The sequence below is a fragment of the Parathielavia appendiculata genome (genome assembly GCF_033297405.1).
Source record: "Parathielavia appendiculata strain CBS 731.68 unplaced genomic scaffold N657scaffold_2, whole genome shotgun sequence".
NCBI classification, from domain to species: domain Eukaryota; kingdom Fungi; phylum Ascomycota; class Sordariomycetes; order Sordariales; family Chaetomiaceae; genus Parathielavia; species Parathielavia appendiculata.
The window spans coordinates 1,147,558-1,173,122 of NW_026944221.1; the positions used below are offsets into that span (position 1 = coordinate 1,147,558).

Below are 25,565 nucleotides of genomic sequence, written 5' to 3' on the forward strand. Positions count from 1 at the left end.
CCTCACTCGAGGGTGCATGCCCCCCACCAGGCCTCATCGCGGTCGGATTTAGGTAGACAAATCAACTGCGGTGACCTGCTGAGAGCTTCTCAAGCCACCCCGGCGCGCCAACCCATTGTCTTGGGATTCAGGGATACAGGGGACTTCGCGCTAGGAGCCTCGTCCGAAACCAGCCCACGCGGGGAATCAGCGCTCCATCCTTCCTTCTGGCGCCTGGACCCTTCCCGTTTTGTCAACCATTCCCTTCATATAGTCATTGGCTACTCGCCCTCCCGCGCCTTCGATCTCTCTCTCCACCCAACTGCCGGCTCTTCGATTCCCCTCCCCGAGCCGAGTCGACTGCTAGCTTGGAGCATCGGCTGTTCTCACGTCGCCATACAACCGCCAACATGTCGGCCAGACCTACTCTGAGGGTATCGACACCCCTCACTGCCAACTTCCCTCATATCCCGCCATCCTCCTCAGAGCTCCGTTCCGCTGTCTCGTTACCCTCGGCTGTCTCGACAACCACTCCTCTTTCTGCCATCTCGCGGACATCGGCGTTCAGGGACCCCATCCCTTCGTCTGGACTACCCTCCGCCGGGCTGCCTTCTGCTGGACCATTTAGCGCCACTATCAAGCTCGAACATGATTTGCAAAAGACGCCCATTACCCCGCCAGTTGCATATCTGGATTTCCTCAAGGGCATGTCGCTTGTGTCACCATGTCTCGCCTCACCACCACAAACAGGAAAGTCTGTCCTGAACCGGGCAAGCACCGCAAGCAGCACAAGCAGCACAAGCAGCACGCGAAGTAACGGCAGCAAGACAAGTAGCGCTTCAGCCGAGACCGAGGATTCGGAGAAGGAGAAGGGCGACCCAGTCGAGAGTGCGCCATCCACAGCACGGACCGACGTCAGCTGCGAGAGCGACGAGAAGGACAAGGAGGATAAGGAGGATAAGGAGGAGAAGTCCAAGAGCCCAAGACCGGCGCCCATCGACACGAAGCGGCCGAACACGCCTCGCCACAACAGCTCCAACTGCCCGCTTTCCGCACCGCCAGCTGGGCCAGCCGTCTTCCCCAGCATGAAGCTGCCCGCCTCGCCCGCGATCTCCACATCCGGCCTTATCTACTCGCCAAGGTCACCGCTCAGCGCTGCATCCGTGAGGTCGCCGTTCGACTGGGAGGCGGCGCTCAGGTCGCGGCGGTTTGCCGAGACGCCCGGCGGGTCAAAACGTCCCGCAGCACCCGACACGCCTGGCATCCCTCCAGCGGCGGTAGCCGGCACGCCAAAAACGCCCGGCGGAGGGCACACCAAGCGGGAGTCATCGTCGAGGACGAGCATACGGCACATCCGCGAGGTGGTCACGAGGACGGTCACCTACACACCAAGGATGGGGCCCGCGCCCAAGGGCAAGAGGAGGAAGATTGACCCCGAGACGGCAGTCAAGTCATGAGGAAGGAGGAGCTGTACCATTGGGCTGGCAGTGTGGTTGGAGCTTGCGGACCATAAAATCGACGTATATAATATCTGACCTACACTTGATTCACCCGGTACTGGATACCGCGGACCTTGATACATACAGCACCACCGCCGCCACCACCAACACCACCACCGGACCCTGAGCCGAGTAAATCAGCCGCGACACGACAACTATTTCTTTTGTTTTGGACCAACGATGGCATACAGCACCACATACCCCACAGGGACTGAGTCTTCTGAAAGAGGTGGACACGGGCGTCGTGTGGCCGGCTTGGAAGGATAGGGGGCATGCCATGTCATGCATGGCTCCTTTCACAGGCGGCGCCAAGTGGGAGGCACTGTAGTTTGAACGGAGTCACACGGCGTTGCGGGACGGCGTCTCGATACCAGCTCTGGGATTGGATGGTACCGCCCATGACAAGGCAGAAACCATGGAAAGGAATAAAGGAAGAGGGAAAGCAATGGGAATTTTTGATTACGATACCTACACTGTATCTAAGCAAGATGGGCAGAGTATTTCAAGAGATAACGTGGAAGAGCTAGGGTCACCTACCTCCTACAAATACCGTATCGTCTGCTGTTGCAACTGCATGACAGTCCAGGTTGGTTGCCTCCTGGTTATGCGGCTTGTTTATTGTTCACAAGGTGATCCTGCGGCCTCATCCTGAGACCATCATCTAATTTTGTTTACTGGTTTGTTTGTGTACCCTCGGTACTATCCTACAAGACATGGCCTGTTTGAGAGGCCAGCGGTCCTTTTTGTTTCGTTTCTTCACGCCCCATCCATGCATGGATCGGTGGATGTTATTTCTTCGCTTGACCAGTGTGGCCCACTCACTCTCCTGACCGGCTACGGAGTACGGATAGCTTGGCTCTGCTTGACAGGCACGCATCAGAAAGACGCATGTGGACTTGTCTGACGGTGTTTGCTGGGTGACTTTGCGCTTGTCGGATCAGATAACCTTGCTGCTCGAATATCGATTTGGCCCCGCAGATGTCACTGTGCGCCGAGCCGTGGAGTTTGGACGGAGGTGTAAGTGCTCGTCAATTTGTGTCTTCAGACAGTCACGTTTTCTGTCTGATAGGCAAGTCACTATGTCTGTGTTGTGCTGCCTGTATGTCTTTTACGATCTCTCTTCATGCAAGCCAAATTGCCCCTACCTTGCCAGCTTTGCCTCCCTAGGAGATCACATCAGCGAAGAATGAGAGCCCTTCCATGCCCGATTCGTCCTAGCTCAGTCCCGTCTCCATGGTCAAGCTCGAAGCCGGCCGCGCCAGCCCCCACTACCAAATCCTGAGTGGTCGGACGGTTGTCCTGCTAAGCGCCCAGAATCTGATCGCGACAAGGCCCGATTGGATTGGTGTGTGTCGTCACTTGCAGTTTGCAGGAGAGCAGCTTGCAGGGATCGGGTGATGATTGGTTGATGGGGAGCGTTGGGGGCGTTTAAGCGCCCGGATGCGGGTGTGTGTTTCGTCCATCCCTTAGTTGATCAGCAGTATCCGTACTTGTCTCTTGCTCTTCGTCAAGCGGAACCAAGCAGCGAGTGGGAAAGATTTCCTGTGTCCTGAGAATCGCTGGATGGTGGCGAGCGATATGAGAAGGACACGGCTTCCTGCGCGAGCTGCTCACTCATCGCCAGTCGTATCGGTCACTGTAGTGTCCGCTTCCGCCGAAAGGCCGGGCGACGGGAGGCCTGCGCCGCTGCACTCGCGGCAGGCACAGCACGGAGCGCTGCACCGTGTGAGTCTGAGACTTTGAGCTGGGGAAGGACCCAGAGTTGCGCTGGGGATATCGATAGATCCTTTGCTTGCCCAGCACGGAGACGTCTGGACCGCAGGGTCAAGGTGAGCAGCGGGTGTCGGTGTGCAACCACATGCATTGCAGCGCTGGCAATTTTCCGTTCTTTTCTCCACATCACATCTCGCTGGAGACTACGGTCAAATAGCACATCCAATTGGCCCAGGGTCGCAGCCCGGCGTGCAGAAGCCGATCGTAAGCAATATCAGCCTTCGGAATGGAGTCCAGGCAGGGAGTACAAGTGGCGAGAGACTGATGGGAGGAGACGTATTTGGCCCAGCTGCCGTCTTCAAACTTGGTCTCTGGCGTTACCCTTCCTCGCCTTCAAATCCGGAGTCATGATGGTGTCGAAGCTGAAACGCGGCCGACAGCCCCTTTTGCCCCCTTTTTGCCGTAATACCACGGGCGGTGGTAACGTCCACGTTTCGAAGGCTTGTAGAACGTTTCGAAACGCCTTGTTCTGGGGTATCTTTATATTCGGACATGTTTCGTCTCCTTCCGCGGTTTCGACGTGGGTGCCGCTGGCCATTAACTTCTGACTGGGCTTCGCTCGTCTACACGTAGAGTACCCTGGCCGTTTGCCATCAAAGGCATCCCTGTGGTGAGCAGTCGTTGGGTTGCCACGGCGCGGGAAGTGAGCGTTCATCATAACGGCCCGAAAGTCGGAAATGAGGTTGCTATTTTGAGTTTGCCAGTCGGCGAGAGATTGCTTTCCCGGCGATGTCGACACGGGTGGCTCTCAATCAACTCAATGGCCGCATTTTTCGTGCCACTGCATTGCACAGCGCGACACGAACTCCTGCCCCAGTAAGCACATTGATCCACAGGCGCTGGGTGTCGCTGAGCCGGTCGTTGGCGCTCTTGACTTCGGCAAACATGACTTCTCCTTTTCGGAGGCCTGTACCGCTGCCGTTGGTTGAGGCCCCGTCTCCGCATGCTCGCCACAGAATGAGGTCTGGCACGCCGCCTCCCCGGGTCCTGTACTCTTGGGCTATGACCTTGCACACGGCAGCCAGCGCACCGCCATCGAAGCAGCTCACCAGCTCAGCCAGGTCCTCGACATCAAAGTCCCAGTTCAGGCCCACAACACAGGTCCGAGTCTCGTGCTCCCGCTCGTGGACTTCCCGCAGTATCCGCTCCGCTTCACCATTGGCTATCTCCACGAGCCGATGGTTGATTTGGCTTGCTCGAGCCGGGTAAAAGGCGTCGGTGTGTAGATCGAGCGGACAGGTCTGGTAAGGGGTCTGAAAGACGTTGGGTATGTAGACGAAGAGCACGTCAAAGAATAGATAGGCGAACAAGGTTCGGATAATACCTCCCTCGCTGTGATACCCCTTCCAGCCCTGGCTGCGGTAGTATGAAAGGCACATTTCTTCGACGCTGACGTGACGAGGCTGGCCGTCTTCGTCCGGGTCGCCAAGTTCGTCAAGCCACACCGTCTTGGTGCTCAGGGCACGGCCTGTATTTCCGTTCTCTGGGTCGTTTCGTACCATCTGGACACCTTGTATTGTGTGTTCTTCCGGTTCGCGAAGCTTGACATGACCAAAGTCATGTTGGAGACGACGAGGCACACGCAGCCTCTTTTCAAGCTTGAGGAGCCGCTTCTGGAGGTCGTAGTGGTAGATGAGATGACAATCCCTGTCTTCCAGGGCGGTCTCACAAGTGGCCAGAGCTATCCGCTGCCATTGTTTCTTCCGTACCTCGGGGTCACTTGAGATGGGGTCAGGGTCTGCCTCCCACATATAGCGCTCCTCCAGCAATGCCTTGCGCTGGTACCAGGAGCCGCGGCGTGCTGGGTGAAATAGGCGCTGATCGAGCAGCTCTGTGAGCAATTTGTGCTCTTCTTTGTACATGTGTAAACGGCCAAGGACATGGGCAGCCTTGTGCGCAATGCGAGTGAAGGCATGGCCTGCGTTGAATCGGCGGAGGTATCCTCCCTCTCCAAACTCGTAGACGTGATCTTCTCTGCTCCTCTCCTCCCTGATCAATTCTCTCCAGCGCGGCGCTATGCTGTCGAAGATGTCAAGAATCTTCCGGAAACCCTCTTCACCGGGCGGTCCGTTGAACTCGAGGACCCGGTCAACTTCAAACTCCTTTCTCATGGAGAGCTCGAAGTCGAGAAGGTGGCGCCTGGACGGGAAGATGTTGGTCGAGCGACACACAATGTACTCGGGGTAGTTTCTCCTGGCCATTTTCGCTAGAATGATGGTGGTAAGCGACTTCTCAGTCCACTCGGTCGAGCGGTAGAAGACCAGATGGACGCGCTCGAACAGCTTGAAGACCGGCTCTGAGAGCCTTATCAAGGGTCCCGTAATGGCGAGGATCTTGTTCAGGAAGTGGTTATTTCGGTTGACGTCCTGACTTTTGTGACTGTCCACACACTCCGTCGACCCGTTGGTACTTGACCGTCTGAGGCCAACTGCTAAGAGGCCAGATTGTTGGGCGCTTGCACGACAGAAGGACTTGAGCAGATCGGCTTTGTTCTTGCCCTGCACCTTTGCCTCCTTGGCGAGCCCGCGCAGCTCGTCCAGACTCAGCAGTGATGCGGCTTCCTCGACAGTCTTGATGCACGAATCTGAGTCGTCGGCAAAGCAGAAAGTGTCATCGAACGCACGGCCCTGCAAGTCCTCGGGGGATTCTTCGTCTGAATGAGAGGTGCCGCCATCGGGCAAGGACCGAAACTCGAGCAAGGTGGCAATGGCAGCCGGCATGTCCGAGATATCGCTGTGGTACCCCAAATGCTCGACGCGATGCCACAGGGCCGTCTTGCGTAAGAACAGCCGAACATAGCTGTGGTGTTAGAGCGAGCTCGTGACAGATGGGCCGATAGTCTTACAGGTATTGGGCCTCATAACTCAAGCCTCGCCATTCCTCAAAGATACGCTTTTCCTTGGCATCAAAGAGATGGGCCTCGTCTTCCATGACTGTATCTAGTGCAAAATTGAAGGCATCAACGTAGATGGAGCTCCTCCCTCGGACCCAACGCCGGTTGTCTGCCCCAACCGAAGCAGTGTCTGTCTCGTCGCGGGAGAGTTGAGATGCCCGCATGGACTCATACTCCTCAATGGCCTCCTTGCCAGTTGCAACCGCAGGTAGGGAGCTTTCAAAGGCTGTTTGATGCCCTGGTCTTGCGTGCTCATCGTCGGCGTCAGGGTCAGGAGTGCTGTCCGCAGCACGCTCCTTGATATACCACATGTCCTCGTGGTCTTCATCGTCTCCATTGACAGAAGCCGGCTCTGAGCTTACATCCTCGTCATAGCTGTCCTTGACCTCCTCAAGCCGAGCTCTCTTCCTTGGCGGCTCGTTTGATCTCCGCTGCGAATTCGGTTTGACCGACGCTGGTTGAGCCTGAGCTTGGGCTGCGGAGTTGGGTCTGGACCTCTGGATAAATCGATCCATTCTCCATAAAAAGCTGGGGCTTGATCGAGACCATTATGCGGTTTCAGAAGCGTGAGGTGGAAGTTCCTGCGAGTATTTTCCTCCTGGTTCTAGGCAGAGGAGGCTTGGTTGGGGCGCGACCAGTGTCCCCTTGTCTTTCATTTATTTTGACGCGACGTCGCTGCGCGTGACTCCGCGTTTCCCGCGTTTCCCGGTGGGGCGGACGGGGGGCACCTTTGCTGGAGCTTGAGCTATCGACTTCCACGCTTCCAGATGATTGCTCCAGGGTTTGAAGCTTGCGGACCACTTGGTTGAACCATTGTACACTGCAGACATGTCAGAACAAGCAGCGATAGAGCCGATTGCTGGTATGGATAACGCAAATGCCAACTCGGAAACACTCAATGGCATTCCCCGCGAAGCACACGACATCTCCATGACCGACGCCCCGACAGCCGTGAGTCCCTGTTCCGCCCTTCCATCCATTCGACACCAGAGGAGCTCTCTGCACAATAGCGCAACAAAACAACACCATTCCTACCTTCGCACCATTCTCAGAGCCCCGAAGCTAACCTTCACTCCTCCGCGCAGCCTTCAGCGCCACCATCCCAACCACACCTCCAGGAACCAACCCCAGCGATCCACATTCCCACACAGCCGCAACCGCAACCACAGCAGCAGCAGCAGCAGCAGCAGCAATCCACTTCCCGTGCGCCTTCGCTACACCCCGACCCCGCGGCATCCACCGCTAGCTCCTCGACAACAGGGCCGACAATGCCGACCGAAGCGATTCCCCACGGCGCGCCCGTGCGCCAGTACATCAACAGCAAGATCACGGGCGTTTTACTTGAGGGTATCAAGATTGTTGCGCGGGAGCAGTGAGTGTTGCCCCTTCGTCACTATCCTATCTCATAACGCCAGATACATACATATCGAGAAGAGAAGAAGTCTGCTTGGGAAGATTCGGTATGGCTTGGAGGTTGCTCAACTGGTTGGGGAGGCAGAGGGTTTTACAAGTGTCCGGGACAGACGAGGGCTGGGGATTATTCTGGCAACGTGAAGTTGACTGAAAGCTCGCTGACACTGGAATAAACAGGCCCAAGGATCCACTGCGGGTGTTGGGGGAGTTTCTGCTACAGAGGAGTAAGGAGTTGGAGGGGAAGGACGGTGTCGCAGCATCTGGGCCATGAGTAGTCAACTAGCTAGGAGGGTGTAACATAGGAGGAGGGCACGAAGGCGGTCCGGCAGCGGAGGGAAGACGGTATGATTGGGAGGAGATAATCACGACAGAAGATTCTAAAGACGTCGTCGGCGTACGGAAAGGTGAAAATCATCTAGGCGAGGGCAGAGTGAGGATTGCATAATCATGTTTGCAAGGTAGCGTTTGATCACTGAAAAGCTGAGGCAATGCATTGCATATGTATCCTCCGTCATCGTCGCTCATCATCCCATGCTTTTCACGCCCGGGAGACAGCAATACCCTGCGCCTATTGCATTACTCTATAATGCAAATTTCATTTCCATTCCCCAACTCCAATTGACCCAAGCCGGACCTGCGGACGACTACACAGGAGGCGGGCCAAAAGCTGCAAAGAACCAGTAACCGTTCCATTCCGTTCTCATAGACGACCCCTTCTCGACTCGGCGTGTGCATCACAGCCTCCCGCTTAGGCAACGATGGTGCTGGCGGTCGACGACTCGTACTTCCAGGTCGGCGGGAGGACACCGACAGTCTTGTAGTAGCGGGCCAGACGGTGGATGCGGGACTCGATGAGGATCAGGCGGAACTTGGAGTCCTTATCCTTGCGGTTACGCTCCAGGTGCTTGCGGACGGCAACGGCCTGGGCGGTGTTAACGGAGACACTTTGCGGAGCGAAAAGCCGCCGAGCAAAAGGAGACGCGGCATTGGTGTGCGCATACCTTCTTGATAAGCATGTACAGGTCCTCCGGAATATCGGGGGCAAGGCCTGTCACACATCACTCTGTCAGCCTGGTGACCAAACAGAGGCATAATCCGTCTCTTATCCCATGTCCCACTTTCTGCGAGTGCCCGCGGCAGCTCACAGTCCTCGGCCCCGAGGGGTTGGCGCGGAGGCGAGGCAACGTCGCGAAGTTCTTTTTGATCCATCTCTTTCCAGTATTCGTCAAGGAAGCGGCTCAACTCATACCGTTGCTCTTCAGGATCCGGAGGATCTTGTTACCTGTTGAGCACAAAAAAGTCAGCATCGACATTTCCACTTTCCAGCTATATCCCCTCTCGTCGCAGTTCGAAACATACCGGTGACGACCTTGACTTGGGCAATGCCGTGCGAGTCACGGAGAACGACACCAATCTGCGAGGGGGTCGCGCCCTTCTTGGCGAGCTTGCAGATCTGGTCGACGACCTGCTCCGGGGTGGTCTTGAGCCACGCGGGCGGGTTGCGCGAGTAAGGGATAGCCGAGGACGAAATGCCCTTGCCTTTGCTGTGAAGACGACCCATGGTTACTGTTGGTGTGGCGGTGTGTTGACGATGGGTTGTCGAGTTGGTCGCTGGCTGGCCGGAGAGGGATGCGAAACGCCAAAATTTCCCAAGGCGATTGATCGAAGCTGGATTCTGTGGGCAGAGAAATTGGTAGGGTCGGTTCCTGATTGGCTGGAATCGAAGTCGTCCACGTGACGGTAGGTGTGACTTGAAGCTGGGTTATGAACGTTAGCACGCCAAGATTTCGTCGACCAGGTGGGCTGTCGAGCTTGGTTAAATTTTCTCAAATCAACAATCGAGCAACCAACTTCTTGTTCTTCATCCGGGAACGCAATCTGGCAACCAGCTCTCGGCAATTTGGTCTAATGCACTATGTCTCTCATCCTGCGAGTTTCATCTCTCACTGCTGAGTATCTTTTTCTTTGGGCGTGCCGGTTTACATTTCAGTGAGCATGTGCCATGCCACTTCGACAGTGCGCTTACAAGCAAGTAAGTCACCAACTCTCATTTTGATGCCTCCCGAGCCACTTTCCTGATGAGCAACAACCTCTTTCTTATATTCTGGTACCTCTTATGTTAGGGTCCTTTGGGACTCGATGAATGAACTGGACTTCTGATTCGATGGGCACCTTTCACTTCGACCCTAAAGCATCGTGATGCGTGCCGAGCTAACCCGCTCATAGTTCCCAACATTGCCGTGGTCAGAGTCAACCCAGGGTAGGCCGGTTGCTAGTTACCTATCTACCCCATGGGCCTGAAGGACGGAGCCGTATTGAACGAGCACCACGACAAAATGCACGCTGACGGCAAATTCAGTTGCCTGGAGAAAGCGACACCGCTAGCCTCCTGCGTCTCGAGAGTTCGAGCTTGTCGTTTAGGAGACACGGGCAGGCCAGCGGTGTCAAGTTCTCTATGCAGCTGAATATGCCATCAGTGTGCATCTTGTCGTGGTGCTCGTTCAGCACGGGATGGTCTCTCAGGGCCATGGGATAATGAGCTGGGCCCTCACCTTAGAGGATTGCTTTGCCGCTTCTAGTACTTAGATAGCAATTCAACAGTCGGAATGAAACAAGTATATGACGCCAACTCTCCACATGCTCTTGTCCTAGAGAATGTAGTCGAAGATTTCCATTGACATTCTCCTACGCAGCGCAAGCCGATTCCACCGTAACTAGGTAGTTTTGTACATGTTACTTGATGCCACCCGCCGCAGCAATACCGGTATTCGAGCTCCAGAGTCGATGGCCAAGGGGACATCTCGCAATCATCTCATGCCCAGCGCTTTGCATCCCAGCTATACCTCAATATCATCAGGACCTTCTTCGGCCGCTCCTTTACCATGCATTGACATCGAAATTCTCCTGTCCTGTAGTCAGTGTGGCGGAACTCGTCAACGGCTGCTAGCTTGATCTTACCTCTGGGAAATACGTTGTGACGACAGTACGATCAGCAAACTTCCTGCCCGCCAGAGCCCGCAGCGCCTTTGTAGCGGCTTCTGATGTCTCATATTTGATAAAGATCTTGCCCACGCCGGCAGATTGCCTACTGCCGCCAACCGGTCTCGGAATCTTGAGGGAGAGAATCTTGCCGAACTTCTCGCACTCCTCCTGGACGTCTTCACGGATTTCTGAGGAGTTGTTAGCAGGGAAAAACCTCAAGCTGTTCGTCAGCAAGTAGCCGTACCTTCGTAGTCGTCGTTGTCCATCAGCTCCTCCGGAGTGACCATGTTCAACAGCTGCACCACCCTGCTGCCTTCGGTGTCGCTGGACGTTGTGCCGGCAAGCATCGACATGGCGTTGACGCTCAGCTCGCCCGAGACCTGCGTAATGCCGATGCTGGCCTTCTGGACCTTGAGCGCGCGCTCGCCGAGCATCATGTTGTTCAGGCCTTGGATGGCGACGTTGGTGACGCTCGGGTCGGCGTACTCGAGGAACGCGATTCCCTAAACAACGTTAGTTACGGCCGTGGTTTGTGGCGTTTGAAGGAGGGCTTACACGTGACTCTTGCGTACCGTTATCCTTGACGAGGATAAACGACTTGAGCTTGCCAAAGCTGACCAGTAGTTCCATAACCTGATCCTCTGTCAGGTACAGCGGCAAGTTGGTTACGCTGATCTTGTTGGGACTGTCGAGCACCACGCTCGACGGTACGTCCGAGTCAGGGTCATAGTTCGGATCTTCCACCACCGCAGGAACGATGTAGTCCTTCGGCCGGCGAATGTGCAGACCACCATGCGCCACACCGTTGCCGTTGGCCTCATGTGCATCATCCGCCTCCATCGATACGCCATCAAAAGCCAAAGCTACCGTCGCATCTGTGCTGTTCCTGAACTCGACCATGGCGAAGGCGCGGTCGTGGGCGACGTGCGCTTGCAGGCAGGGGTCCGCGTTTTCAATCACGTTCAAGCCATTGAGCTGGAGGTTGAAGAAATTGACCAGGCTTTCTTCGGTAGTCGATGGTGGTAGGTTCGAAATGATTAAGCGTCTGGCCTGGCGCGAGTTCGTTGGTTTGAGTGCGGCGCTGTTGACAGCACCGCCGGGCTGGTTCATGAAAGCCTGGAGCTTGGTCGGATCCATGGCCTGCTGTCGCGGCGCACCTGGGAGCGGGAACATGCCGGACAGCTTGGCCTGCTCGGCCGTGACGTTGTCATAGCCCGGCGGCTTAATATCCCATTGTGTCAGACGCCGCCTCCGCTCCAGAATGGGGACCACGTCGGTCAGGTCTGGGGTCGGCTCGCGCTTCTTGGGCGGAGGCGACACACTACGCCGCCGGTCCCCGCGTTCCCTCTCAAACTCACGATCACGCCTGTCCCCGCCTCCGCGGCGGTCATCGATCAAGTCCCGGCCGCCGCGACGGTCGCGCCTGTCGTCGTCTTCTCGCCGACCCCTGCCGCCCCGGTCACGGTCCCATTCCCTGTCGCCTCGGCGGTCGCGCCCCGAGTAGCGGTCTTCACGCTCGCGATCGCGGTGGCTTCGGCTGGAGGAGTAGGCATCGACGTCGCCATCTTCGCGACGGGACCGGCCGCTGCGGTAATCGGGAGAACGAGACCTTCTTCGGCCACTGCCTCGGTCTCGGGTATCGCCTCGATCGCGCCTATCGTCGCGGTCTCTTCTAGAAGACTTTTAAAAGTCAAGTTAGTTTCAGTTTGGTCGCAGAAAGGGAGATGAATGTGAACTCACTGGATAGTCGCGAGAGGAGCCGTGTCGGCCGCTGTCTGTCGCGTCGGTCAGCATCAACCCATGTGCGTAGATGACAAGCATGCGCACCTCTAGAGGAGTAATTATCACCGTTCATCGTCACTGCTGCTCCTGATGGCCCAGTTTCGATGCGATCCTCTGAATCGCAGAGACTGAGGAGCTTGCAGAAGTGATGTGAATGGCGTTTAGAAGTTTAGGTGGACCGCGAGGCTGGAAATTTGGGGCGAGGAATGCAGCTGCTCGGCCACACCAGTCCGTTCCGGGTTAGTGCGTTCTTGTCGCCTCGCCGGCTCGCACTCAGGATTCCCGTCAGAGGGAACTTACACAGAAAGACGCAGCAGAGAGACCTCACTCAATTGAAATTGAATCGTACTAGGAGTATTGGAACTCAAGGATTACCTTATATTTTCGTCGCCGTTGAAAATAGAGGACATATACTTCAAACCTTCATTTTCCATACTATCTCTGTCCTTCTTATTTTTTATTTGATACCCATGGGAGCGCACAAGTTGTCAGACTGGCGAAAGCTGCCCCTGAGTCTCACTGAGCTCTGCATCGACACGACCCTCCGCTGTGGGCGTACGTCTTCCGGTCCCATGCACATTCAGTTCATTGTTTGGCGACTGCTTGGTCTCATACCCATAACTGATGTGCTAAGTATGGTAATTGGATTTTACTGATGAACTTGCTCGTAGAGTCGTTCCGGTGGCGCAAGATTAGTGATGAATGGTGAGTACATACACTCGCTGCCAATAAGTAACAATGTGAGGTCTGCTTCTTCTAACCCAGGTTAGGCACTGCGTGCTACGGGGCCGTCTCATATCGCTCAAGCAGGATGCTTCTCACCTACATTATCGAGTTACATGGCCCAAGCCAACCGGAAGCCCCGTGACGTCTTCAGACTCCATACCCGCAGCAGGTGATGGAGATGTAGACACCGAACAAGATGACACCGAGTCCCTTTTACGCAACTACTTTGCTCTTTCACATTCCCTGTCGACTCTTTACCAGCAGTGGGCAGCTTCCGACGCGAACTTCGCCCGACGCGCCCCAGCCTTCACGGGCATTCGTATACTCAACCAAGACGCCTGGGAAGCCCTGGTCGCTTTCATATGTAGCAGCAACAACAACATCGGCCGCATCAGCCAGATGGTTCAAAAGCTCTGCATCCACTACGGCCCTTACATAGGAACCATCGAAGGCGAGGCCTTCCACGACTTTCCCGAACCACAAGCGCTGTCAGGGACCCATGTAGAAGCCCACCTCCGCGAGCTAGGTTTCGGCTACCGCGCCGCATACAGTAAGCAATAATGTCTCTTGTGTGGGGACTGTCCATCCCCTTTAGTGCTGTATCAGGCTATTTTGCTCCGGGGACAGCGATTCTAGTACTCCCGCCACCCTCCAACACGCCCGGATTAGGAAAAATAAAAGCTGACATTGTCGGGCAGTTGCCCAGACAGCTGAGATCATTTCGTACCTCAAAGGCGCCGACTGGCTTCTCAGGCTCCGGAACCCGGAGTCGCCAGCCTTCGCCGCACCCATCACGAGGCCCGGACAAAATGAGACCCAATCAAGCAGCAGCAGCGACGAAACTCCTATAACGTACAGAACGGCCCACGAAGCCCTCCTCACACTCCCCGGCGTCGGACCCAAGGTAGCAGACTGTGTCTGCTTGATGGGCCTGGGCTGGGGCGAAGCTGTGCCTGTCGACACACGTGAGTCAACTAATAAGCCACTTTACAATATAAATTGATCCAAATGAACGGCATAAATGACTGACATTCCGGGGCAGACGTCTGGCAAATCGCACAGCGCGATTACCATTTCAGCACCAAGACCAAGACCAAGACATTTACCAAGGTCATGTACAATTCCGTCGGCGACCACTTCCGTTCCATCTGGGGGCCCCAAGCAGGCTGGGCGCAGAGCGTGCTATTCACGTCGAACTTGAAAGCCTTCGCCGGGCAGGCTTCTGGGGCGGGTACGAAGAGTGGCATCGTTGAGGAGGCCATCGTCAAGGCGGAGAAGATGGTCCGGAGGAGCAAGCAAGCTCACTCTTTGGCCGAAGACTATGGGATGGGCGTGGTGAAGACTGATGAGGAGGAGGTTACCACGACGTTCGTCAGGTCTAGGAAGAGGAGGATCACGGCGGTGACCAAGGTGTCTGGGAGTGATAAGAAGCATGTGGGAGCTGTGGAGGTGGAGGTTCATACGCGCAGGACGAGTAAGAGGTTGAAGGCTGCCGCGAGCTAGTATTTAGGCTTGGAGGGTGTGCGTGAATTGTATACATGACTGTGATGCACTCAAGTTTGCCCTTCATCTGCTTGCCCGTCAACTCAATGAGCATAAAAGACGGGCAGTTGCAAGTCGACTCAGCTACACGTACAGAGCTCGCATTGCTCGGCATGCCGCCCAGGAATGGAAGATTGACTACGGTATTCTTCTACCTTAGCTCTGAGTGCCAGGGCCCGGATGCTCCTCGTTTCCCGTACACCCAACAAGACCCGACTCCACTCAGCAAAACGTTCTGAGTGACAGTTGCCGCTTGAAGCGTTAGCTTAACTCGCGACTTCCTGTACGCTATTAGTAGTGATGTCAGCATATTTCTATGGGAAGGAACATCGGGACGTACCCTGCCAGAATGGAAGGCACGAAATCCTATAAGCCCCCGCCCCCACCTTCCCCCCCCTTTGGTTTCGCACTCTTCCCTTCAACTTCCATTCACAAGATTCCATCGAGACCAGATCTGCTTCATGAACTCACGAGACAATGTGCATCCACATCATGATGCGCACGAATCTGAAACAGTCACAGCATTGCAGGCGACGATGAGTTCGGTCAGCGTCCTGGTCGTCGCGATATGGGATCTGTAGAAGTGAAAAGCGGACGAAGCTTGTTTCGACGCCATTCACGCCTTGAACTCCCACCTTGTGAGCAACCCAACCCTCCACTCCTTGAAAAGACGCTCTGTAGGCGGTAGCAGCGCATTGCTTTCCTCCAAGTGATGGACGACCTTCCCAATTGCCTGCGCGGGTAGATTGATCTCCTGGGCGTCGCAGTTGATTTCCTCGAGCATCTTGTGGGCTTCGCCCCGGCTGATCGGCCGGTAAAGGAGCTTGATCGCTGGAGTGATTCGCGAGGTACCATTGGAAGAGTACACGATGCTGCTATTAAGCACCCAGATGTGGATAGCGCCCCGCGCAACTCCATGTTCTTCGCCTGCTCGGATGGTTTCCGGTAATGGTGTAATTAGCGATTTGGCGGCGCCGCACCGCGAAATGGTGGAGACGATGGTGGCTGCAAGGCATTCAGGGATGCCAGGGGCGACGCACGAGGCGGACGCGCAGGCAATCTGCCACTTGAGCAGGGTGAGTGCGACGGCCCGAAAGTCGAAGAAGCCCAGCTGGGTCTGGCAGGAGGAGCAAAAGACGTTCAAACTACGGGTTTGCGTGGTAGGATCACCCAATGGTAGGGCGTGCCTATCAGTTGAACCTTGATCATAACCAGACAACGAGAACTGGTATACGCGACGGTCAGCCACTGAACTGACGCAGGGGGTGTTACAAGAGACGCAGAAAATGCAAGCAGGAATGTCCCTCCATTAATCCCTGAGCATTATGCACTCGTGAATGATCTGGTGAAATAAGGAGGGTCGGCTAGGCATCAGAGGCAATGATCCATTCCCAAAGGAAGGTTCATTAGCAACTGGCCGCGTCTGCGTGAGCAGGAAAGATGCCGGGTTGTACGATCTGGGGCATTTGTATCGGTATCCATGCCATGAGGCGGCGTACGCCGGCTTGGCTACCTTCTTAATGCCCGAGATGAGGACCTACCTTGAGGATGGTGTAAAAGCAAAGAAGCACTAAGAGCACTTGATACTCGACCGCTTGAGAACTTACCGTCACATTCTGACAGTCCGACTCGGCCAGGAGCAAGGTCGTCAAGTCCACGAAGCCAACACCTTCCTGAGCCGAGATCGCTGAGGAAGCGCCGTAACCTCGGGCGGCGAGGGTCCTATCATCTGCCTCTCCAGACTCTTCCCCGTGGTCTGTCCTGTGCTTGTGGTCGGGCTTGTGGCAGTGCCAAAACTCCATCATCTCGGCCCAGTTCTCGCTGGGGAGATCCTTCCATGATTTCACCGCGCCAGAGGGCACAACAACCGCTCTACATTGTCTGCAAGCGACGCCGGAGCTAGGATCCAGGTCAGTCGCAGACCACGGAACTGGATCGGCTTGGTGGGAGGTCGAGAGCGATGTCGCATCGAGTGGCAGACGCCATGCGAGACTTGTGCGGCCTTTCTGCTGGTCCTGGATAGGAAGCAGCTTGGCACCCAAGGATGCCTTTGCCGGCAATGTCAGATGGAAACTGCTGCGGCCATGCTTCAATTGGACGGTTTGGCCATCGGCCGAAAGGGCAAGTTGGGTCGACGCATCGCATGGTGTAGGGAGCGATGCGGCGAGGGAAATCTGGCGAATGTTGGCCAGCAGCTCGGCATAAAGAAGGCACTCGTCCGAGGGGCCCATTCCGTGTCTTGATTTAAGCGACAACGTACTGCAGAAGGTTTGATGAAGAAAAGTAGATGAAAAGAACTTCGAGTGCGAGGCGCTTTTTTGCGGAGCGATGCGACACAGTTTGTACGAATCGTTGTCGGCTACCCTGCCACCCCAAGTGGTTCCAACTTGTAAGTCACCCTTGCTGCTTTCAGTCAGTTTCTGTCGGGGTTGGTCTGATCAAGAACCAGAGGAGCATAACTACGAACTGAACCGTAGAGTTCAATTGCTGCTACCTCCGTACATCTCGCCATAGGTGAAGTCTGGCGCCGTGAGGTCTTGACTGCTTACATAACACCCGAGCGCGCCTTGGTGTGCCAAGCCTTAAGCGCGGTCGCCGTTCTTCGATTTCTTGTTGACAAAGCCCCCCGAGAAAATGTGAAACCCAAACCGGGTTGTAAATTACCGTTGAAAATATAACTAAGATAAGGGTTAGGGATATTGCAGGCCAAGATGTGCAAGAACACACCCCCATTTGCTAGTAATCTGAGGCACATCACCTAGGATTTCGTCAATGGCAGCGTCTATCCATTGCTCCACGCCTCCAATTCAATCTGGGGCCTAATGTTCATCCTTCAAATCCATCAAAATCGCTACACTCATTCGTACGGCATCGACGGCATATTGTTAACGCTATTCAGCGCAGTGAAATAGAGTAAATGACGGCACAGTATGGTGGTTTGGTTGGTTGGGGGATTTGGCTGCTTTGGTCTTTCAAGTTGTGCTGTGGGCCGAAAAAAGGAGGTTTGGGAAGGGTGGCAGAAAGGAGTATTATATATAACCCTAACCTGGGGCCACCGTCTACCAGATTCGGTTAGTTGAAAAATGGTGAAATGGGATCCCTGAGCCCAAATAGTTCGAACAAATTGACCCTTGTTATTACGCATCCCTACTTCGACTCTGCGCCGCCAAAATTTCAGCACTCGACGACACTCCACCACACACGCATCTCTCCAGCTACGATCATCAGCAAACATCCACACTTGGTCGCTTCCCGTCCCTCCATCGTCAACGCACCATCACATTCGCCACGCTGCTCGAACGCATCTGTTCATTTCGAGATTCCGGCGGTCAACATTGACTGGCACAACGAATCCTCAATAGTATCACGAATGGGATGAGCACCGCGCCGAGCCGGCAGCAGCACAATGGACGCCGAGTTTGAGCAGATCCGGAAGCTCCAGGCCGAGCGCAATGCCGCCGCCGCTGCAAAGAAAGGTTTTCGGGCCTTCGATCCCGCCAACCAGCGTGCTGACTCGTCTACCAAGGCCAAGCTGAGCGAAGCCTGGGACACGGATCTCTACGAGCGCGAGAATGGCGACAAGTTTGCCGGCTACCACCGCGCCCTGCCCGCTGCCGACGGCGACGAGGATGAGGAGATGACGGACGCCGACAGCTCTCGCCGCCTGGTTGGCCAGTACACCGCCACCCGCGCCCAGATTGAGGAATTCGCCCGTGGAAATGGCGTCGAGGAAGACGACCCCCTCGCTGGCCGCGGCGAGCGCAGCAACCGCATCACCGACCGCGAGACCGACTACCAGAAACGCCGCTTTGACCGCGCCGTTGACGTTGGCTCAGCTAGGGAGGGCGAGACTTACCGCGATATCATGGAACGCCGCGAGCTTGAGCGTGAGGAAGAGCGTGTCCGCCGCGCCATCGAGCAGAAGATGAAGGAGGGTCCTGTTGAGGAACACAAGCCGGTGCTACAGGATGGTGCCGACAAGGAGAATCAGGATGCATCCGCCGAGACCGCTGCTGGCCGCAAGCGCAAGAAGAGGTGGGATGTTGCCTTCACTGAGACCACCGAGCAGACTGCTCAAGCGCCGGCCGAGCCCAAAAAGAGATCGCGCTGGGACCAGGCGCCTTCAGTCCCTGTCATAGGAGCTGCGCCAGGCGCAGAGCTAAAAAAAAAGTCAAGGTGGGACCAAGCCCCGTCTGCCACGCCTGTTGGCAACGTCGGCCTCGCTACCCCGATGCACCCCTCCCAGGTTGCAGTGCTGCCCACCACCTTCGGAACAGATGCGTCGGGCCGGTACATGCCCCTCAGTGACGAAGAGCTGGACGCCATGCTTCCCGGCCCCGATGAGGGCTACAAGGTCCTAGAGCCGCCACCGGGCTATGCACCGGTACGGGCCCCCGCCCACAAGCTGGTAACGGCGCCCACCCCAGCCACGGGGTTCATGATACAGGATCCCACGAGCGGGCAAGTTACCGGCCAGCAGATGCCTAAGGAGATCCCCGGCGTTGGTGATCTGCAGTTTTTTAAGCCCGAAGACATGGCCTACTTTGGCAAGTTGACAGACGGAGCCAACGAGGACGATCTCAGTGTTGAAGAGCTCAAGGAGAGGAAGATCATGCGCCTCCTGTTGAAGGTCAAGAATGGCACTCCTCCCATGCGGAAGACCGCGCTCAGACAGCTTACAGACAACGCACGCAACTTTGGCGCGGGACCCTTATTCAACCAGATCCTTCCCTTGCTCATGGAGAGGACGCTCGAGGACCAGGAGCGCCATCTGCTCGTGAAGGTCATCGACCGCATTCTGTACAAGCTGGACGACATGGTGCGGCCGTACGTCCACAAGATTTTGGTCGTCATCGAGCCGCTGCTCATTGACCAGGACTACTATGCCCGGGTAGAGGGTCGTGAGATCATTTCCAACCTCGCCAAGGCCGCCGGTCTTGCAACCATGATAAGCGTCATGCGGCCCGACATCGATCACGTGGATGAATACGTGAGAAACACCACCGCCAGAGCATTCGCCGTCGTCGCCTCTGCTCTTGGTATACCCGCTCTCCTCCCCTTCCTCCGAGCTGTCTGCCGCAGCAAGAAGTCGTGGCAGGCACGCCATACTGGCGTCAAGATTGTGCAGCAGATCCCCATCTTGATGGGCTGCGCAGTCCTCCCCCATTTGAAGCAGCTCGTCGATTGCATCGGGCCCAACCTGAACGACGAGCAGACCAAGGTGCGAACGGTTACAAGCTTGGCTATCGCTGCCCTCGCTGAGGCATCAAACCCGTACGGTATTGAGAGCTTCGACGACATCCTCAACCCTCTATGGACGGGCGCCCGCAAGCAGCGAGGTAAGGGCTTGGCCGGCTTCCTCAAAGCTGTTGGCTACATCATCCCCCTCATGGACGAGGACTACGCAAACTACTACACAAGTCAGATCATGGAGATTCTTCTACGCGAGTTCGCCTCGCCCGACGAGGAAATGAAGAAGGTCGTGCTGAAGGTTATCTCGCAGTGCGCTGCTACCGACGGAGTCACGGCTGGCTACTTGAAGGAACACGTGCTGGACGAGTTTTTTAAGAGCTTCTGGGTGCGCCGCATGGCCCTCGATAAGCGCAACTACAGGCAAGTAGTTGAGACAACGGTCGACATCGGCCAAAAGGTTGGCGTCAGCGAGATCCTCGAGAGGATTGTGGGCAACCTGAAAGATGAGAGCGAAGCATATCGCAAGATGACGGTGGAAACGGTGGAGAAGATAGTGGCTTCTCTCGGAGCCGCCGACATTGGCGAGCGCCTAGAAGAACGGCTCATCGACGGCATCTTGCATGCGTTCCAGGAGCAGAGCGTCGAAGACATCGTCATGCTCAACGGATTCGGCTCCGTGGTGAATGCTCTCGGCACGCGCTGCAAGCCATATCTTCCGCAAATTGTCAGCACCATTCTCTGGCGTCTCAATAACAAATCACCCACAGTCCGCCAGCAGGCAGCCGACCTCGTCTCGCGAATCGCCATGGTCATGAAGCAGTGCGGCGAGGACGCCCTGATGGGCAAGCTGGGCATCGTCCTCTACGAATACCTTGGCGAGGAATACCCCGAGGTGCTTGGCTCCATCCTGGGCGCCCTCCGCTCCATCGTCACCGTGGTCGGCATCAGCCAGATGCAGCCCCCCATCAAGGACCTCCTCCCGCGGCTCACGCCCATTCTCCGCAACCGGCACGAAAAGGTCCAGGAAAACACCATTGACCTTGTCGGCCGCATCGCGGACCGCGGACCGGAGAGTGTCAACGCGCGCGAGTGGATGCGCATCTGCTTCGAGCTGCTCGACATGCTCAAGGCGCACAAGAAGGGCATTCGCCGCGCGGCCAACAACACGTTTGGCTTCATCGCAAAGGCCATCGGCCCGCAGGACGTCCTCGCCACCCTGCTCAACAACCTGCGAGTGCAGGAGCGCCAGTCCCGCGTCAATACCGCCGTTGCCATCGGCATCGTCGCCGAGACGTGCGCCCCTTTCACCGTCCTCCCGGCCCTGATGAACGAGTACCGCGTGCCGGAGCTCAACGTGCAGAACGGCGTGCTCAAATCGCTGTCCTTCTTGTTTGAGTACATCGGCGAGATGGCCAAGGACTACGTCTACGCGGTGACCCCGTTGCTTGAGGACGCGCTCATTGACCGCGACCAGGTCCATCGCCAGACGGCCGCCAGCGTCGTCAAGCACATTGCCCTGGGCGTCGTCGGGTTGGGATGCGAGGACGCCATGCTGCATCTGCTCAACCTGCTGTACCCCAACCTGTTTGAGACGAGCCCGCACGTCATCGACCGCATTATCGAGGCCATCGAGGCGGTGCGCATGGCGGTCGGGCCGGGCTTGGTTCTGAATTATGTCTGGGCTGGCTTGTTCCATCCGGCCAGGAAGGTTCGCACGCCGTATTGGAGGCTGTATAATGACGCGTATGTGTGGGGCGCGGATGCCATGGTGCCGTACTATCCGAATCTGGTTGAGGAGGGAATTGATCGGAGCGAGCTGGCTGTTTTTCTTTAAGCACTTTGTTTGCGTGGAAATGGGATCTTGAGGAGGGTATGAAGGACATGTTGTCACAACAGGGCTTGAAAGTGAGTGAGACTGGCTGGCTGGGCTCGATAGCTGGTAAAGTGGTTGGGAGAACCGGTGGTACCATACTAAGCGGATTCTCTTGATGGCATAGGTTCTGTCCACGCGTCGCTCAGGGTGATTTGCATCTGGATTTGGAAAGGTGGTTTGCTTGAGTGGGCTGTATCTATTATCATTGAGTTGTATGGTGTATGCACATCAAGGGTCTGGATGGCTTGGTCTACTCGCCTCGGTCACGAACAGTTGATTTACGTGTGATAGATCTGAAGGGGTCCCTTGATGCCTCCAACGCCGACTCACAACTCTCACTCCCGACACCGAAACACCAAGTCTCCTGAAATCTGATTGCGCCCCAACAGTCAGCAGTCATAAGGCTACCACAACCGACAGCCTCAGTCACCGGCCACACTCGTAAGCAATGCCTCACTAACCCTTTCCGTAGCCTAGAAGATGCAACCAAGCCAGCCGGCGGCCATTGACTCATGCTACACAAAACACGCACCACCGAACTCAAACCATGGTGTGTCGGACCACGTTCGGAGCTGTCACACCGCTCCGTACCACGGCGGATAATTCTCTTCGCACGACAATATCACATCAACACAGCGTGGAAGACCTCCTTATGGGCCGTAACTCCCTCGAATCACGGATTCCACGACATTCGCTAGCTTTATTCGAACCCATTCAACTTAGGGGCTTGCATGCTAACGCGAGGACAGATAGGATAAGCCCTCAGCCTGTGAACTGAGTACCAGCGAAACAAGTATGGATGCATGACGGAAACTCTAAGGAATATACTCCGTGCTATACGATACGCCTCGTCTGGGATGTCATCCAGATTCAATTGGACGCGGCTCAGACCTTGTCGCGGAGCTCGAAATCCAAGTCACAGCTCTGCGAACTCAGAAGAGAAGAGCGCGAGGATGAAAAGGGGGCAGCTTATAGGATCTCGTGCGTTCCCTTCTTGCACGGTCTGAACCGAGGTTGCTTTCCAGCCTCTATTGTCTGACACACTGGCAAGTGTTTCTATCCCCTGACTGCTGAACCCTGACTGAACCATGCCTGGTAGTATCTCGCATCTCACATAGCACCGCATACGGCGAATTTCACTTGGAAACACAACATATCCGGTGTAATCCCCGACCGTGTCGCAACCCCGATCACAGGAGCCGAGCGAGCGTCTCGATATGCATAGCTAGTCCACTACCAGACGGCGGTTACAGCCAACAGGCAGAGAAGGTTACACTTGCACCTGCACCTCGGCCCGAAGCTGAAGCTGAAACTGACATCCCGGTAGATGCCATTGCTGAGACCAGGTCGCCTCCACAGATTCATGCTACGCCATGGTTCGAGGTTGGCTCTATCACGAGTCCCAGATAGCCCAGATTTAAACCGGCATGGCTCCGTGGTGGCAGCCGCAGGATAAACAGCAGTCCGAGCCGGGCGAAGCGTCGCCTGTTTCCTGTCCCCAACGGTTCAGCATGCCAGGGTTACCGCAAGGCCGGCAGAATTATCCCCCGACCTGTCTCAACCTCGGGATAATTCCAAAGGCGCACCCCACACCCTCGCCGTCCCTGCCGCCAGCCAGAGGCGCTGTGAGGTGAATAGCACACTCAGGGTTACATAGGGAACCATGTCCGGACCATTGCGGCGCTCTCATGGCATCGAATGAGAAGCGCAGAGGCAAACTAAGGGTTCCAAGTACGGGTCAGAATCCGGAAGGGGCCTACGCATGTATGTCTGGCCAATTCTGGTCCTGTGCTTTCGCTCCAGGAGTAGCTATCTACAATACGCGTCCAAGGATATAGCACTGCTGTCATTGTAAACGGACTGTGTTCAGGCGCTGTAAGCAGAAGCTAGCGAGTCACAATGGACGGATGGCAAGATGGGATACTCGCGCAAGGCGAGAATGGCACCAAGCACTGTTGTGCAAGCTGGAATTAAAAGCACTTACTGAAGTCGGGGGCCGGGGCTCAGGGTCGTATTCGGCCAGCCATGTGAACAAGAACCCTACAATAGCAGACATGTTAAGGAAAACTTAATAAAGCAGTAAACCCGCGGCGCAAAAGTCCAGCGTCCTCAGCAGACAAGGACAAGGTCTTCAGCAAGGCCGGCAGGATGGTGACTATTCTAGAGCGCATCTCCAAAGATGACACTGGCTGTCTTGTGTCGGACCAGAACACGGCCAGGATATGGCGGTGCCGACGGTGACGCGGTGACGCTAGAGAGGAGTGTAAGCCAAAGGAAACAAGCGAAGTTACGGAGTAGGAACTTCGCCAAGTGGATATGAAGTGCTTCAAGGAATATCGGCAGGAAGAATGGCATACATAGAGCGTCCACCTACTGTGTGTACACGTGTACTCATGTCAGTTCTGGCCCGATCCCAGCCGCCGCCCACTGAGAGTCCGTGGCAAGCAGTAGTTAACATAGACTCCATTCCGGTTTCACACACCCATGGATGAAGTTCCCTTCTATCCCATCAACACGAACAAATGGGCACCTGACAGCCAAGGAACGACTATAACTCATTAAACTCTTTCAGTTAATCCCCGTCCGCCTGGCAGTTCAGAACGGAGATGCAACCTAACTCCACCAAAAGATCCCCGTCAATGATATCACAGCTTGTTTCAGATGCTGCAATTCCGGGGTGCTGCGCCTCAGCTGTGGACTTGGGGTTCTTGCCAAACCGATGTGACGAAAGTTGAACTGTGGGATGAAACCCTCATTTTCGACTCCCTCAACACAATAACAGCGGCCCTGGTAACTCCGTCTACAGACACCCCATGAGGACTCAGGAGACGTACTACAGAAAGAGGGTTCATGTGACAATTAGCAAGCTCCTCAGGTCCCATGCATTCCACATTCCACATAGTCAATGAAATTGTAAAGTTCCCAGGGAAGCAGTGAACAACGTGGTAAAATCTTAAATACGACTTGTTAGTCCCCGGTCTTTCCTCGGCCCTTTTCTGATCACCGTCCTAAGTCTGCAGATGCACATCAGAGTGAAAGTTTACTACTGTCGAGAGAGAGGCTGAGTGTAAATACAATTACGGAGAGAATGTGAATCTTGAGAAAGCTTGGCAAGGGTCTGGGGGCCCGAAGGGTGGGACACATCAGGGCGAAAGGCAAGCCACGGTTTCCCCTACAACAGCAAACGGTGAAGAACTGCGGGCTGCGTGCCTGAGTCCAGTGTGCCCGGTACGGAGCAGTTACACCATTCGTTTTACGGAGCGACGAAGGTGCTGTATGACACCGCAAAGGTTAGGTACGTACTATCCGCAGCGTAAAGCTTTCATTCTACCTCTATGTGCAGTGGGGCTGTTGAGGGTTGGCCGACGAGCCTCACAGGCCCCTGCCCAGTTGGTCCAGCCTTGGCGCATTCCGCGGTCAGACAGTGTCGCCCTATGACGTCATCGCCGCGCTCGCAGTAGGTAGTGTATCTCAACGACTGCTTGAACTCCAACGGCGACATGGGGGAGCATACGAAGCACCTTGGGTGTGCACTCTCGGCACTCTTGGGAATGGACGGTGTGTGGTGCTATGGTGATGCCCCGCCGTTCTTAATGCGCCGTGACGTTGTGGATGGCACCGGAACCCTCTTGTGGTTGATGGTTGTGTTTGGCACTGCTAGGTACTCCTGTATCGCTCGTCGTCTTGGTTCAACTTCCAGGTTTCGCCTTCCCGTTGCAAGAAGGGGCGCTGTGGGGGCCTCCGACCACCGTTCGTTGAGAGTTGCAGCTCGGCCCTGGTATGGCAATTCCTCGAAAGTTTGTCCCGCCTGCTGATGGCCATCTTGGAATTCCCTCTTCCCAGATGTGGGCGAACGGCACGCCAAACAGGGCAAGGGTGCATAAAACTGGAGTCGGACTCTCGGCTGTGC

The 25,565-nt window shown here is 55.8% G+C and overlaps 10 protein-coding genes across 10 annotated transcripts; 6 read left to right on the forward strand and 4 right to left on the reverse strand.

The window, feature by feature from the left end:
* Positions 1-389: 389 nt before the first annotated feature.
* N657DRAFT_564444 (uncharacterized protein) lies at positions 390-1,436 on the forward strand (the record flags this gene model as incomplete). Its single annotated transcript, XM_062788281.1, has 1 exon — positions 390-1,436. The coding sequence occupies one exon, from the start codon at positions 390-392 to the stop codon at positions 1,434-1,436; it is 1,047 nt and encodes a 348-aa protein (XP_062650834.1).
* Positions 1,437-4,003: 2,567 nt separating this feature from the next.
* On the reverse strand, positions 4,004-6,659 carry N657DRAFT_653400 (uncharacterized protein; the record flags this gene model as incomplete). Its single annotated transcript, XM_062794397.1, has 2 exons — positions 4,004-6,050; positions 6,097-6,659. The coding sequence occupies 2 exons, from the start codon at positions 6,657-6,659 to the stop codon at positions 4,004-4,006; spliced, it is 2,610 nt and encodes an 869-aa protein (XP_062650835.1).
* Positions 6,660-7,003: 344 nt separating this feature from the next.
* On the forward strand, positions 7,004-8,165 carry N657DRAFT_640983 (uncharacterized protein). Its single transcript, XM_062792069.1, has 3 exons — positions 7,004-7,095; positions 7,230-7,516; positions 7,735-8,165. The coding sequence occupies exons 1-3, from the start codon at positions 7,009-7,011 to the stop codon at positions 7,826-7,828; spliced, it is 468 nt and encodes a 155-aa protein (XP_062650836.1). The 5' UTR covers positions 7,004-7,008; the 3' UTR covers positions 7,829-8,165.
* On the reverse strand, positions 7,896-9,289 carry N657DRAFT_588970 (uncharacterized protein). Its single transcript, XM_062789858.1, has 4 exons — positions 8,917-9,289; positions 8,807-8,839; positions 8,559-8,605; positions 7,896-8,479 (listed from the first exon to the last, which is right to left on the reverse strand). Exons 1-4 carry the CDS (start codon positions 9,116-9,118, stop codon positions 8,306-8,308), a joined length of 456 nt encoding a protein of 151 aa, XP_062650837.1. The 5' UTR covers positions 9,119-9,289; the 3' UTR covers positions 7,896-8,305.
* Positions 9,290-10,293: 1,004 nt separating this feature from the next.
* Positions 10,294-12,487, reverse strand: N657DRAFT_640985 (uncharacterized protein). The gene is made up of 6 exons (XM_062792070.1): positions 12,367-12,487; positions 12,280-12,314; positions 11,095-12,219; positions 10,784-11,042; positions 10,516-10,727; positions 10,294-10,461 (listed from the first exon to the last, which is right to left on the reverse strand). Exons 1-6 carry the CDS (start codon positions 12,392-12,394, stop codon positions 10,435-10,437), a joined length of 1,686 nt encoding a protein of 561 aa, XP_062650838.1. The 5' UTR covers positions 12,395-12,487; the 3' UTR covers positions 10,294-10,434.
* A 154-nt stretch (positions 12,488-12,641) lies between these two features.
* On the forward strand, positions 12,642-14,728 carry N657DRAFT_640986 (DNA glycosylase). Its single transcript, XM_062792071.1, has 5 exons — positions 12,642-12,876; positions 12,993-13,026; positions 13,092-13,597; positions 13,746-14,012; positions 14,090-14,728. The coding sequence occupies exons 1-5, from the start codon at positions 12,792-12,794 to the stop codon at positions 14,548-14,550; spliced, it is 1,353 nt and encodes a 450-aa protein (XP_062650839.1). The 5' UTR covers positions 12,642-12,791; the 3' UTR covers positions 14,551-14,728.
* A 477-nt stretch (positions 14,729-15,205) lies between these two features.
* N657DRAFT_565391 (uncharacterized protein) lies at positions 15,206-16,820 on the reverse strand (the record flags this gene model as incomplete). The annotated part of the gene is made up of 2 exons (XM_062788358.1): positions 15,206-15,700; positions 16,197-16,820. The coding sequence occupies 2 exons, from the start codon at positions 16,818-16,820 to the stop codon at positions 15,206-15,208; spliced, it is 1,119 nt and encodes a 372-aa protein (XP_062650840.1).
* A 1,175-nt stretch (positions 16,821-17,995) lies between these two features.
* Positions 17,996-21,616, forward strand: N657DRAFT_611352 (ARM repeat-containing protein; the record flags this gene model as incomplete). Its single annotated transcript, XM_062790363.1, has 1 exon — positions 17,996-21,616. The coding sequence occupies one exon, from the start codon at positions 17,996-17,998 to the stop codon at positions 21,614-21,616; it is 3,621 nt and encodes a 1,206-aa protein (XP_062650841.1).
* A 696-nt stretch (positions 21,617-22,312) lies between these two features.
* N657DRAFT_190125 (uncharacterized protein) lies at positions 22,313-23,337 on the forward strand. Its single transcript, XM_062786150.1, has 3 exons — positions 22,313-22,636; positions 22,774-22,924; positions 22,983-23,337. The coding sequence occupies exons 1-3, from the start codon at positions 22,455-22,457 to the stop codon at positions 23,109-23,111; spliced, it is 462 nt and encodes a 153-aa protein (XP_062650842.1). The 5' UTR covers positions 22,313-22,454; the 3' UTR covers positions 23,112-23,337.
* An 834-nt stretch (positions 23,338-24,171) lies between these two features.
* On the forward strand, positions 24,172-24,481 carry N657DRAFT_640990 (uncharacterized protein). The gene has a single exon (XM_062792072.1). It carries the CDS (start codon positions 24,317-24,319, stop codon positions 24,470-24,472), a length of 156 nt encoding a protein of 51 aa, XP_062650843.1. The 5' UTR covers positions 24,172-24,316; the 3' UTR covers positions 24,473-24,481.
* The last annotated feature ends 1,084 nt before the right edge of the window (positions 24,482-25,565 follow it).